The sequence below is a fragment of the Mya arenaria genome, chromosome 1 (genome assembly GCF_026914265.1).
Source record: "Mya arenaria isolate MELC-2E11 chromosome 1, ASM2691426v1".
Taxonomy (NCBI): Eukaryota; Metazoa; Mollusca; class Bivalvia; order Myida; family Myidae; genus Mya; species Mya arenaria.
Window position 1 is genome coordinate 9,620,618 of NC_069122.1, and position 13,344 is coordinate 9,633,961.

General features: G+C 35.8%; 2 protein-coding genes across 4 annotated transcripts in view; both read left to right on the plus strand.

The window, feature by feature from the left end:
- Window positions 1–2,593, plus strand: part of LOC128230599 (tyrosine-protein kinase Fes/Fps-like) — a 36,309-nt gene extending 33,716 nt beyond the window's left edge. Inside the window, exon 4 of the mRNA XM_052943016.1 lies at window positions 2,062–2,593. Within this exon, the coding sequence (XP_052798976.1) occupies window positions 2,062–2,222 (161 nt within the window). The 3' untranslated portion in view covers window positions 2,223–2,593. The remainder of the gene's footprint in view (window positions 1–2,061) is intronic.
- The window catches only part of LOC128230561 (tyrosine-protein kinase Fes/Fps-like), a 109,410-nt gene that overhangs the window by 43,390 nt on the left and 52,676 nt on the right, over window positions 1–13,344 (plus strand). The gene's annotated exons all lie outside the window — the stretch shown is intronic.

A 13,344-nucleotide genomic window follows, 5' to 3' on the forward strand; every position in this document is an offset into this window, starting at 1 on the left:
ACAATATCCCTGATGGAAATCGATCCAAAGACCTTTTGGATTAGAGGTTCACGCAACTGCGATTATTTCATGAACAGTTCTTGAATTATGTTAAACTGTTTTTGAAGTTCAAGAAATCTATTCTTCAGAATCTAGGTATAAAATTAATGAGGCTTTAATATGTTTTATATTGAAATATGATTATAAAAATCACGTACTTATGGCAATAGAATCAATGAAATATATGGTTAAAGTATTTGCCATTTTGTTTTGAATTTACTACAGGGGTGGCAACTCAGAATTGTTTTGGTTGGGTATTTGATCAAACGTAAAAAACAACAACAATAAACGTGTAATATTGTCAAAAACAATTAGATTTTTTTTTTTATTAAAAGTTGTTTTAAATATTTGCAGTAATTAATAAATGTAAACAATAAACGCAATGTAATAATTAACTATGTAATTAATTATAAAGCCGCCTTTTGAACGTAATATTTAATAGGTTGGGTTTTTTTTGCCAGCCCTTTTACCAACATCAAAACGAATAATGTGTCTGCCTCTTAGTTCTCTTTAACTGATATTATTTTGTTTTAAACTTTGCAAAGTTTGGAAATTTTATCTTTCTGAAAGCAGATTCGGTATGTCAGAAAATGTTCCAATTCTTGAAGCCAGGTTCAGGAAATATTCGAGTGTGTCAATAACTGTCATGGTGACCTTGCCTTGAAACTGTTCATTACAAATATCGTAATCAATAAAAATACTACAATGCATAGCAGGTAACTCTTAAATCACTGATATAACATTATACGGGATCAAAACCACTTGATAATACGTTGAGACCTACAGGGACGATCTATGGACGTGATTTTTTATATTCCTGAAATAAAGACTGAAGGGAAGGAACATCCGAAACTGCATTAAACATTATTTTTGTTTGCAAGATTCATCTATGACAATTAAAATAAGATTGAATTCCGACCAGTGGTCGCCGAACTCTGTACTCATACAGTATTTAAGCATCAATGAAAGGGATTGTGTCCTGTCAGATGTGAGGTCCAACCGGATCGATCAAAACTATGACTTAGCATTAGTACAAACCTTCCAGAACGAATAGCTAAAACAAGGGAGAATCTTTATACATTCTTCAAGGAGTGTCTGAATACTTTTCTTTAATAATTAAATCGCTCAGAAGAGCTTACTTATCTTTGACAGAACTAAAGACAATATTCAAGTGTACTATTGACGATACATAACCCTACATGAACAATGTATTTGATCATGTGTATGCAGAAATATCAATTTCTTTATGCGAAAGTATCGTTATACCTATCCATTAAAAACTTATATATATGAGTTATATCCGTTGGTTAATGTCTTGACTAGTTTGATTTATTGTTTGTAAAAAAAGATTAATGTAAATTAATCTTTATCATAACATAGATCCGTATACATCGTTAGATACATACACATAAAATATAAAATAATTGTGGGCTGGCTGAAATTGTTCGTTGACAGCAATGGTCAGTGCCATTTTGACAACACCGGTAGAACCGGTTCAAGCAGTATACTATTGTCAACAATCGCCATTACATACAATGATCCCAAATGACCAGTAATTAGATACAACTATCACATATACAATTTTGCAGACATAATTCGTCGGAAGTATACAATATGAACTAGACTTAAACGTGAAAATGACGGTGTTAATACTAAACTTTCACGCTTGACATGACTAAAAATGGTAGGACAAGTGTTGTTACAGGAATAAGGCTGTAAATTGTTTTTTGGGAATTTGCTATGGAGTTTGAAAGGTACTTACCCTGTCGGGAATACTCTATTTGAGTTTTTGTGCTGTAAGTAAATGATCTTAACTTCGAAATGTACGCGTTTAGCTATACATATTGATTACAACGACATAATGCAATTATGTAAAGTCATGTCGATGCACACGTACTCCACACCATTTATATATATATTCTCGTTTTGGAAGAGTTCTCTTAGAAACACCATCTACATCCAGTGTAAAGTAATAGTTTTAGAACTTTACAACAGTACTATGATTTCTTTTTGAATTTTCAGAGGAGATATTGCCAGCACCCAAAGCGACACCTGACAGCATTTACCACATCATGAAGCGCTGCTGGGCTTTCGTTCCAAGAGATAGGATACTATTTGAAGAAATCATTGAACAGATTGACATACTGATCAAGAGTCCGCCATCCGCAGAGAAGTGGAGCTAATCAGTATTATAAGTGTTAGTCTTGAGGTAGATTAAATCGTCTTCATACATTTAATGTCCATCAATCCACCATGAATTAATACGCATATTTTAGTAAACATCAATTACCTGGCCTGTTTCTCGAAGAAAGTGTGTTGAGGTGTTGTCATAATCTTGGCTTCATTTCCGATTTCATCGTCATTAGACTGATTGAAAACTGTTAAATAAATGAAAGATTGACTGAACATGTTTAACGCAATGATATTTTTGTTGACTGACAACATGGTACTGGGAAAAAGTAGTACCATTCATCAAGTTTCGTAATTTTAACTAGCAATATTGATTCTCGTATATTACGTAAACGTTCAACTTATACTACCTTTATAGATGTAAAAAAAGCTTACGACTGTATGTATCGATTGGAGGATAAAATAGTTTAACATGCACTATGGTATGTGCCATTATTGTATAAAATGGAACTATATGTTTGCTAATCTGCTATGTACCAATCTGATTGGTTATATTACCTGGTATCTTAAAAAAAAATAATTATTAAGCATATATATATTTGATGTATTGATCATCCCTTATGTTTTTAACAATGGCCATATGCATAATAGTATCGTAGTTTATGTTAAAAGTGAACATACATATATATATATACATGGATGAGACTTTTATATATTATAATAAACTTCAACCATAATTAGGCTCCAACTTATCTGCCATATATGCACCCAAGAATGACTCTATCTATGATCCACTATCTCACAGTGGCGAGAGGAAAGCTACAACTCTGAGAAAGTTTACCACAGACTATGACTGCTTCTCAATTGCCAACCACAAGGGCTAGCTTAATGTAGGCTTCAACAATGCACTGTTCCAGTACACCATTGATGGACAGCTGAAGAAGCAAATATACGTGGACATGGTTCAAGTCTGCTGTTAGTCCCGATGGGTGAACATTTATATTACAAATGCAGTTGCTTCTGAAATGGTAACGCTTGAAACAACTGGCCAAATGCTATCTACATTAGAAGATTCAGTTCTAATAGATCCAACTGGACTTTTTGTCAGCCCAAGTGGCAAATTGCTTGTGTCTGGGATGGGATCCGACAGCGAGTGGAAAACGGAGCTTGAGAAGGCGTTGATCAATATGGTTATATGAATAAAACGCCACTCTTATTGGTGTGAATTGTGAAAGTAACGATATCAATGTTTGGAAGCTTTATTTAACTTTGAATCGTGTTGCTCAAATGTTTTCAGACCCTATAACCAAGATCATAACTTGCCTTTCTTGAAGGTTATGTTGATTATGTATCCTCCAAAAGCTGATCGAGACAGAGTTGAATTGTGTATATTAAAATGTTTGTATATAATTACTGTGTCAAAGAAACGTAGAGCTTTTAAATTCAAACGTTGTATCGAATTCGAAAGTTTGAAGCGTAATAGGCCTTTATATTTTCTTTTTCGCGCGCAAAACACGTATAATGATGTTAATGTAACCCTGGAGGATTGTAGAAGTCATTTCAAGGAAACGCTGATATCAACCATAAACAATGTGAAAGATAAATACTAAAACACGAACTATGATTTCAATAAATTAAGCAATATTATTTAGACCTAGATACCCTATAACATACGATGAAGTTTGCAAAGCGTAAAAAAATAGTAAATCTCCGAGATAAATTGCTCGATACGTATTTTTTTTTAAGCATGTGATATTTTAGGTGGATATATAACAGATATTTTCAATCGCATTTTTGCGATTGCTTTGACCTGAGTGATCATACCATAATACAAGAAGGGCGATAAGTCTTACTTAAATCAGTTAAGTATATTTTGGAAACTTAATCAGCAAATATCAAAATAGTGTAAAGAAAATAAAGTTATCTCTGACGCAATTTTGGTTTTAGAAGAGTCTAATGTTGATTCAGTTTTTATTGTTGGCTCAATTATTAAAAAAAATATTAACTTGAACAAACGTTTATATTGCTTTTTTATTGTCATTAAACGTTGTTTTTATTCCGTATATCTCAATGCGCTATGGTTGAAGTTGTGAACATCCAATTTAGAAAGGGGAAGATGTTATTTATAATACGCAGTTATTATAACTTGAAAGGTATTTGATGTATTGACTTAAACTTCTTAGATATATACATGTAGCTCTTATTGAGAGAGAAGTGAAGTCTGTGATTTCTTTTATGACGAAACGGCGAATTGGTTTCATCCTCATAGAGAGATGCTAAACCTATGGACAGATATGAAAACAAAACACGTCCTGTAGCTAATTTAAGGTAATCTGCATACATATTGTAGTTATTTGAAGCTGAAAAAAGAAAAAGGTGTCATATTTAGCGTCATAATATTTTTACATACGGCAGACGCGAAAATAGGTGACAAATCGATAATTTGCTTCGAAGCGCGGATATTTCGGTCAGTTAATAAGTATACGTTTTCTGCATGAATTAATTAATATATTTTACAAGACATCAAATCTGTTCTGTACCTTTAATCGCAGTCCGCCGCTGAAAAATGATCAACTTGCGTAAACAGCGCTAGTTTCGGCTATCACATCCTGATTTTATCAAATGGCTTATAATAACACGGTATAATTGAAAGGGTGTATAGATTTAAAAGCACTGAAAATGTTGTTGTCAATTTAAAAAGGTATGAATGTAAAGCCAAGGTTGGCACTGCAGTTATTTGATGCCTTTGTCTCACCTATTATTACATACGGGTGTGAAAAATTAGGATTTACAAAATCTAACAGTTGAACAAGATATATTCGATATTTAACAAAGCTATACTAGAAGTTATACCACTCAACTTCAAGCGCTGCTGTATATGGTGATTTAAGTTGATACCCGTTAGTTAAAAATATATACGTATGTATTTAAAAATACTGGTTAGAACTTAAGAAAAGCGATGATACAAATATTCAATCGGTTACTGAAGATGGAGTTAGATATTGATAATGATAAGTCAAAGTGATTTAATAATTCTAAGAGCCTTTTCAAACGATATGTTTTTTTTATTATGTATGGTGTGATGATTCACAGTTTAACGAAAACAATTTATCTGTTTACAACAATGAGAAATGTCAACGAAAATGGTATTTTTTAATTAGTAAAGAGAATTTAAAACTGCATTTGAATTCGAATCTTTTCAGTTGATATAACAAAAAACGTATTTGTCCTCATAATTAGAGAATATCTACTGGTAGACATGATAGAAGGAAACTTTGGTCAGTGTCAAATATGTGATTCAAATGAATGAGAAGACGAGTATTGTCTTTGTCGTTATTATAGAGTAAGACCTATTATGTTTAAACATGTACAGCTGTATAATATACAAAATAAACCTTAAGCATTTATGAAAAGTAAATGAATATCGGAAGCATTTAAGGCTCTATATACTTAATTAATGAATACATTACCACATAAGTTGGTGCATTGTAATAAGTAGTGTTTAACATTAACATTATTTTAAAGATGTTTTATCATATTATTTAAATGCTTGAAATAGTCAGGTCTCTGTCTTATTTAGGTGTTGTCTTTTCCTCTGGTTGTTCTTTTAGTAAAACAGAAGTAACTCTAGCTGGCAAAGCACAAAAAGCTATTTTTAACTTAATAAGTATTTATACAATTTTCCTAACGTGAGCGTGAAACACCGACTCGACCTTTTTGACAAGCTGATTGTACCTATTTTGAATTACTCTAGTAAGGTTTTGGGTTTTCATAAGGCAAATACTATCGAACGTATCCATACACAGTATTGCAAACGCATTCTTCATGTAAAACGCTGTTCACAGAATGATTTTGTTTACGGTGTACTCGGTCGATTTGATTTAGCCTACAATACTTATATTAGATTGTAAAGTACTGGCTAAAGATTCTAACTTGTGACGACTTGAAGTATTGTAAAATTGTCTACGAAGTTTTAAAAACTGATGCTGATTTGCTTCAAATTAAGGTGTCGTGGGTAACATTACTTCAACATTTATTGTCATCATTAGGATTTTATGAAGTTTGGCTAGCTCAGGGTGTTGGTGATGCAAATGGTTTTGTAAATATTTATAAACAACGTTTGCGAGAATTGAAAATTAACCATGCAGCACTTTCTTTATATCCATTTGGCTTTCAGTATTATTTAAAATGTAACGTATGTAATAGTTTAACCATAGCAATGTCTAGGTTACCTCTTTCATCTCATAATCTGTCTATTGAAACAGGCCGATGGCATCGTCCAAACTGTATTCCACGTGAAGACAGAAAGTGTATTACATGCAATAAATTGGAAGACGAATATCACTTTGTGATAGAATGTAATTTATATACTGAACTCCGTAAAAGATACATTGCAAAATATTATTGTTCCAATCCAAGTATGTATAAACTGAAACAACTCTTCGAAAATACTAATATTTCTAAACTCAGAAAGTTACGCACATACGTAGATAAGGCTTTTAAATTTAGAAAAAAGTTAAACAACCTTCTTTTTTTTCATTTTTGTTTTTTGTTTTTTGTTTTTTTGTTCTTTTGTTGCAATATGTTGCCTTACATTTCATTTTATGTATTGGTATTTGTCCTTTGATTTGTATGTATTGAAGATCGATATTTTTGTTTTTGAAATGTGTAAATGTGTATAATTTGTAAAAATTTCACTTTTCTCAGATTTCTATGTTGCACTATGTTGGCACTGTATGTAGTAATATAGGTATATGAACACCTTCTCCGTAAATGATGTCGACTTGCAGCTTTAAGCATTACGTTGTCTCTAATAACGTCCTTTGTTACCTGTAAAATATTTCGTAAAATTTAAACAAGCCTTACGTGCTCCACGTGCTATGTCATTTGTAAATGTTAAATCGTGTATTTTTCTCACGGGCCATGTGGCTTATTGAACATGTATTCAAAATAAACCATCTATTTATATATATTATTTATTTATTTGATACTTTACATGTCATGGCAAGAAGTTATATATTAACATGATTATTGCATCATGAATATGGATGTGAAGGTCCATATATTCTTGTTAAAACTTTGATGACTTGCAATAGTACTTTTTCATCCATTATATGTCAATAATATAAGTCGCTTTATGCACAATATAATTGTAATGTCGTTATATTTATATGTAAATGTAAACAAAAACACGTATAGGTTACGTTTAATATAGTATGTTCTGTTCTGTTCTGAAAACATTGTTAACACATTTTCTATCCATTCCTTGTGCAATGGGTTGAATGTCTTTTCATTATGTACGATGGTAAAGTCGATTCGAGTTCGTATCCTTGAGCTGAAATAAATTTGAATATAGGTTTAATATTTATTTTAAGCGTAGGTTCACATTTCCGAAGCAGTAAATTACTAACAAAGGGAGAGTACGTAGTTTTTTCGTAACGTATCTTTGCATTGGATGTGTTATAGAGGGCTCGAGATATAACATATTAAGCAACGCACGCATTGATTTATAAATAAAATGAATTTCCATAAATCTAATAAAACTAAATTTATTATTAATTTTTAAGAATGTCATAAAATATCGAATGGCAGCAACTAATGCATTGCATTATTATGTAAAGAATTATTCAGATTGTTTATATTTTTTCTGTAAAGAGCATAAAATAGGGGTGAAATACTTAAAAAGTATACTATCATGCATACATATAAAATATATTCTTCATGGAATGAAGAAAGACGATTTTAGCTTCGTTCGCCGAAAGATTAAACATTTGTTGTTTTTTAACAGAACAGAACAGATCAGAATATTTACTTTATTGGTCTTCTGATAACTCATTAATGTGCCCAGGAAATACAATTTTCCAGGAGACAAAGTCCCTGGAAACAGAGAAGTTCTTTGTTTAAATACAAATCATTATACAAGACACATTAGCTTCACCCAAACAAGCATGGCATTCGAAATATAACTTTTCGGGCACTAGAATTTCCAGGATAAAGTGCATTCAGGGGCAGATTAATGAGTTTGCAAAGGACAATATTGCTCATCGTTATGAGCATAAAAACGAATATTAAATATTGCATGCATCAAAGAACAAAATGAATTATGTTGCAATCTATTATAATTTACATTCAAGTTATAAGATATCGTTATAAAACTAAAGCTGATTTAACAGTACTGTATTTGTGGATGTCTTTAGGGGTGATGTATAGCATACTCGGATTTTTGACATTATATCTAGGAATATAATTCTGCCTTATATCATAATACATTGAACAAACTACAACAAAATGAAATTCATCTTCTATATCTTAACAGTAGGGAGGTGGAATATCTCAATCAATACTTGTGAAAAGTACCTTATATCACATCGAAGTCCATAAACCTTTTAAAGTATTATAGAGATGAAAGTTAACAACGATTCAGTTCACAACGTTGTTAACATTAACAAATGTCTAAATAATCGGCTTATCGGTGTGTAAGTGATGGGGCCGTCACACCATGACGTTCTGGTCAGCGTTCTATGATGTTTGAGGAAACGTTAGTAGTCGCTCATGGTCGCTGGGTTAGCGCCAGAAGAGCGTTGTGTGAACACTAGTTAACGTCGGTGATCGCCGGGAATCGGCGGAGAACGCTGGTCAGGAAAAGAAGTTTTGAACATGCACAAAGGTTCTCACTGAGACCAGCGTTCTTCAACGTTTAATTTTAAATGCTGAAGAACGTATAAGAACGTTCGTGGAACGTTTTACTAACGTTCGCCGAGCGTTGCACGCGTTCGGCTATCGTTAGTCAGTCGTTACTCTAGCGTTACTTGGTTGTTATTAATCATTTGCTTTGCAGTGAACGACTCACTGGCGACCTGTCAACGACCGCTGACGATCCCCTAGCGCACGCAGCGTGTTACTAAAGTCAAACGAACGTCCTTTTGGCGTCCATTGAGCGTCATTCGAGCGTTTCCCGAACATCCATGCATATGGGTAAAACCGATGCTTTGTTAGCAAGGTTCATTTGATTTTGGGCAACCGTAGAGAGCACCTACTATGGAAGATCCAGAAAAACAAAGGAGGATATATATGCTTGCTATAGCCCAGCACGAAGTAGATGTACTGAAACTTGAACATAGCTGAACACATCGAGGGACCTCGCCCGCAGAGACGAAGACCCCGACGAAGACGGCAGTGCTCGACTAAATCATGGATATTAAGGCGTCAAGAGTTTGGTCTGTACGATGGTTGAGCTTCATCAGGAAGATGTCAGTTCCTTCACGAACCTCATGCGCATGCCACCTGACATGTTTGATGAGATCCTTGGACGTGTCAGAGGCAGATTAACGAAACAGCACACCTTTTACCGAGAGCCCTTCGAACCTGGCCTGAAACTGGCGGTGACACTGCGTCATTTGGCATCTGGATCTAAGTATGCTGACATAAAGTTTGGTTGGCGCGTTCCATCCAACACAATCTTCGTCCTTGTCCTTAGTGGAGATTGAATTAGATTATTCTTGGTGTTACTATTTGTACTGTATGTTTACGTTGATGTAATTTGTGTTTTTCAGGGAAAGGAGCAGCATCCGACGCACAAATCTATTACGGGTCTGAGCTGAAAGAATGCATCGGTGATGGCTTCATTGGCTTCCCACCAGCTAAACCCCTTCCCAACAACAACGAGGATGTGCCGTACTGCCTAATCGGTGACGACGCATTCGAGGGGTGTTGCGACGAGGTCGTGTCACCAGTGACACTGAAAATACATTAAAAAATGAAAATTGTCAGATGGCTTCCTAGAGTGGAGACGAGTGATTTTGATCAAAGTTTGAACCGATTTAACTAGATCTAATTGTACTTTTGACTAATTTTCGTGCCAGCTATTGGCCAATTTTAGTAATGAGGCAAATCTGGATATACGAGGGGTTGCCTAACGCACCAATTCTAGTTATAATTCAAAGCAATAGTATTAATTAAGCTCACCATGACTGAATCGAGGGCTGTCTGGAGGGGGGTCTATTGGACCGGTCTTCACTGTCGATCTTGTTGATGCCTTTCCAGGCCCGGCGAAAGTCCTTTAAACTCAGCCCCTGCAGCACACTTTTGACGTAGGCGGCGTAGGTGGTCCTTTCGGTGACTGGCTCGGGAGGCGGGAGTTGATCACGCAGCATCGTCAGCATGTCGCCGCTCTCCTTGGCCTTCCTCTGGAGGGTCGCCATGTCGGAGGACACCGACAGGGCTGGGGTGGGTTGACGTTCTGTGACGTTCTCATCAAACTCGTCAACTTCAACCCTCTCCTCCGTTGCTGCCCGCTCAGCCTTATCCAGGTCGCCCTAACTTTCGGCTATGCTCGCCTTCAACTAGAAAGACACGAAATGACACAGGAAAACACAGCATGTTTGGAAATTGACAATAAACAATCGTACAGACATTTATCTTTTACTTATTTTCAATATTGAAGTATAATTATATGATTAGTTCAATATCTGTATCAGTACTTAAACTCTTGACGGGCTTCGCGCGTAGGTTGACAGCACGGTGGGAAAATCCAAATTTGTCTTTTATCCATGTTTCCCTCTGCGTCGATTGTTGCTGGCCATCCCCACTCTTCTTCTTGTCCAATCTGGTAGATATCATAAGCATACGGTAATAATATGATAAGTATATAAGTATATGGTAGGTATATGGTAAGTATATAAATTCCATTAATATTAAAGTCAGGGAAATTACTAAAAAACATTTTCCAAAATCTAAACGTAAATTCTTGCCTTGTGATCATGTCCCTTGGGACTTGAACCAGGTGCACAAGTGGTCCACGCTGATCTGCAGTTCTGTGACCTTGGCCTCGAGTATTCGTTGCCTCTTCGTCTTGTTCCTGTAATCTTCTGTGTGTTCCACAGCAGTTCGTTTTCGCGGAAAAACTCCACCAGACTATCCTCAACCGCCCGGTCCAGGATCCTGCAATCCTTTCTCTGCTTCTTCCCTCTCTTTGCTAAGGTCGGACCGTCCTCATTGGGGTTTTCAGGGTGTTCAGGGGGTGTCACATGGTGCGTTACCTCTCGAATGTGCTCTTCCTCCTTGTGTTCTTCTTCGTCCGAAGACATTGCTATTAAAAGAGGCTTTGCATTCTTCTTACTTGTAGCGCTAGTAGCAGAAGCCCCCATCCCACCCTTTTCGTCTTGGTGGCATGATGCTGACTGTTCAAACTCACAAGAACAACTGAATTCACTATGAAATTTCCAGCGTTTTGTACCCGTTCGACCGTAAAAATAACACGCCAGCAAGACGCTATTCTGTCGTTATTCACACGTTAGTCATACGCTCAACACGCTCGTCTAACGTTGAAAACGAACTGCAAAAGGTACAAAATGAAGCCGGTGGAATAGTTTGTGGGGCAACTAAGTTAATTTCGATTGATGTTCTCCATACCGAGCTATGTTGGCCTGCTCTGTCGGAAAGACGCATTAATCACAAACTGTGTCTCTTCTATAAAATGAAAAACGGCCTTGCCCCAGAATATCTGTCTTCCCTGGCACCTTTAAATGTCAGTTCACAGAAATATCCTCTACGGAATGCATCTAACACAGAAACGGTTATGTCACGCACAGATTCTTACTTTTCCTCCTTCTTACCTTCAACTATACGTGCCTGGAATGAACTTCCACAGAATGTTCGGGATTGTCGTTCAATGGCACCCTTTAAATATGCAATTCGTAGTCGATTGCCAGTCTGCCCGCCTTACTATTATAACGGTAACCGCGGATTGCAAGCACTTCACACTCGACTGCGTACTAGTTGCAGTGGTCTTAACTATCACCTTTATTGCAAAAATATTATCAGCTCTCCTCTTTGCAAGTGTGGTGAAGTTGAAAGTAGTACTCACTATTTTATGCATTGTCCTTTATATACCGACTCTCGACAAACTTTCTTTCGTGATATGTCAATTATCACAGAAAGTAACATTGGTTTCATTCTCTATGGCAATCCAACCCTAATCAACGAGAGCAACTCCAAAATATTTGATACTGTTCATAAATTCATACAATACTCGAAACGTTTCTGATAATTACTTGACTGGCAAAGTTTCCCCAATATGGTATGTACCCAACTTCTTTTCTTCCTTAATATCTGTCCACACCCTACTTATATATCCTTTATACAGTCACTTGTGCTTATTTTGTATCTATTATGTATCGTGTTTGAACTATTGAACCCATATCTAAACACAAACTCCTTAGTCCTATTTTTAGCATTAGTAACAATTTTTCTCGCATAAAACATATATATCGTCTAATCGTCAATTATACGCATTTTTCTGGTAAATGAGTGATTCAATTCCCACGGAGAAGAACTCTAAAAAGCTATGCTTTCGTTCCAATCCATTTCAATATTATAGACAACTTGTGTATGTGTGTGCATATTCTGTGAAGTTTGTTTGTATATGTTGAATAAAATATGTTTAAAAAATTAACGTTGACAAATCGTTCGTCGCGCGCTAGTGGCACGTTAGCACACGCTAATGGTTTTCAGGGGTATCTTACTTGGTCGTTGTTACACGCTTCTCCTGCGTTAGACACACGCTAGTCATGCGTTAGGCATACGTTAATCACACGCCATATGTGTCATCCTCATTCTAGAACGCTCAAAAATTGACTGGTTTTCAGGAGTATCTTACTTGGTCGTTGTAACACGCTTCTCCTGCGTTAGACACACGCTAGTCATGCGTTAGGCACACGTTAATCACACGCCATATGTGTCATCCTCATTCTAGAACGCTCAAAAATTGACTGGTTTTCAGGAGTATCTTACTTGGTCGTTGTAACACGCTTCTCCTGCGTTAGACACACGCTAGTCATGCGTTAGGCACACGTTAATCACACGCCATATGTGTCATCCTCATTCTAGAACGCTCAAAAATTGACTGACCATACAATGACACAAATAACAGTGCTGGTTACATCTTTGATTTCCACGCAGTGAGTTAATACTCAAACACTTTAGGTACTTTGGATCCGTGTAAGTTATAAATAATAACTTATTATTATTTTATAGATCCACAGTCTTATATGTAACTCACAGCATAGTAGCATGCCAATGTTATTGATACCGAAGGAACAGAATGTGAAAGGATAGAATGGAAACAAATACGATCCGACTTCCACCACCAACATCTGTTAAAACATTTGCCCAGTT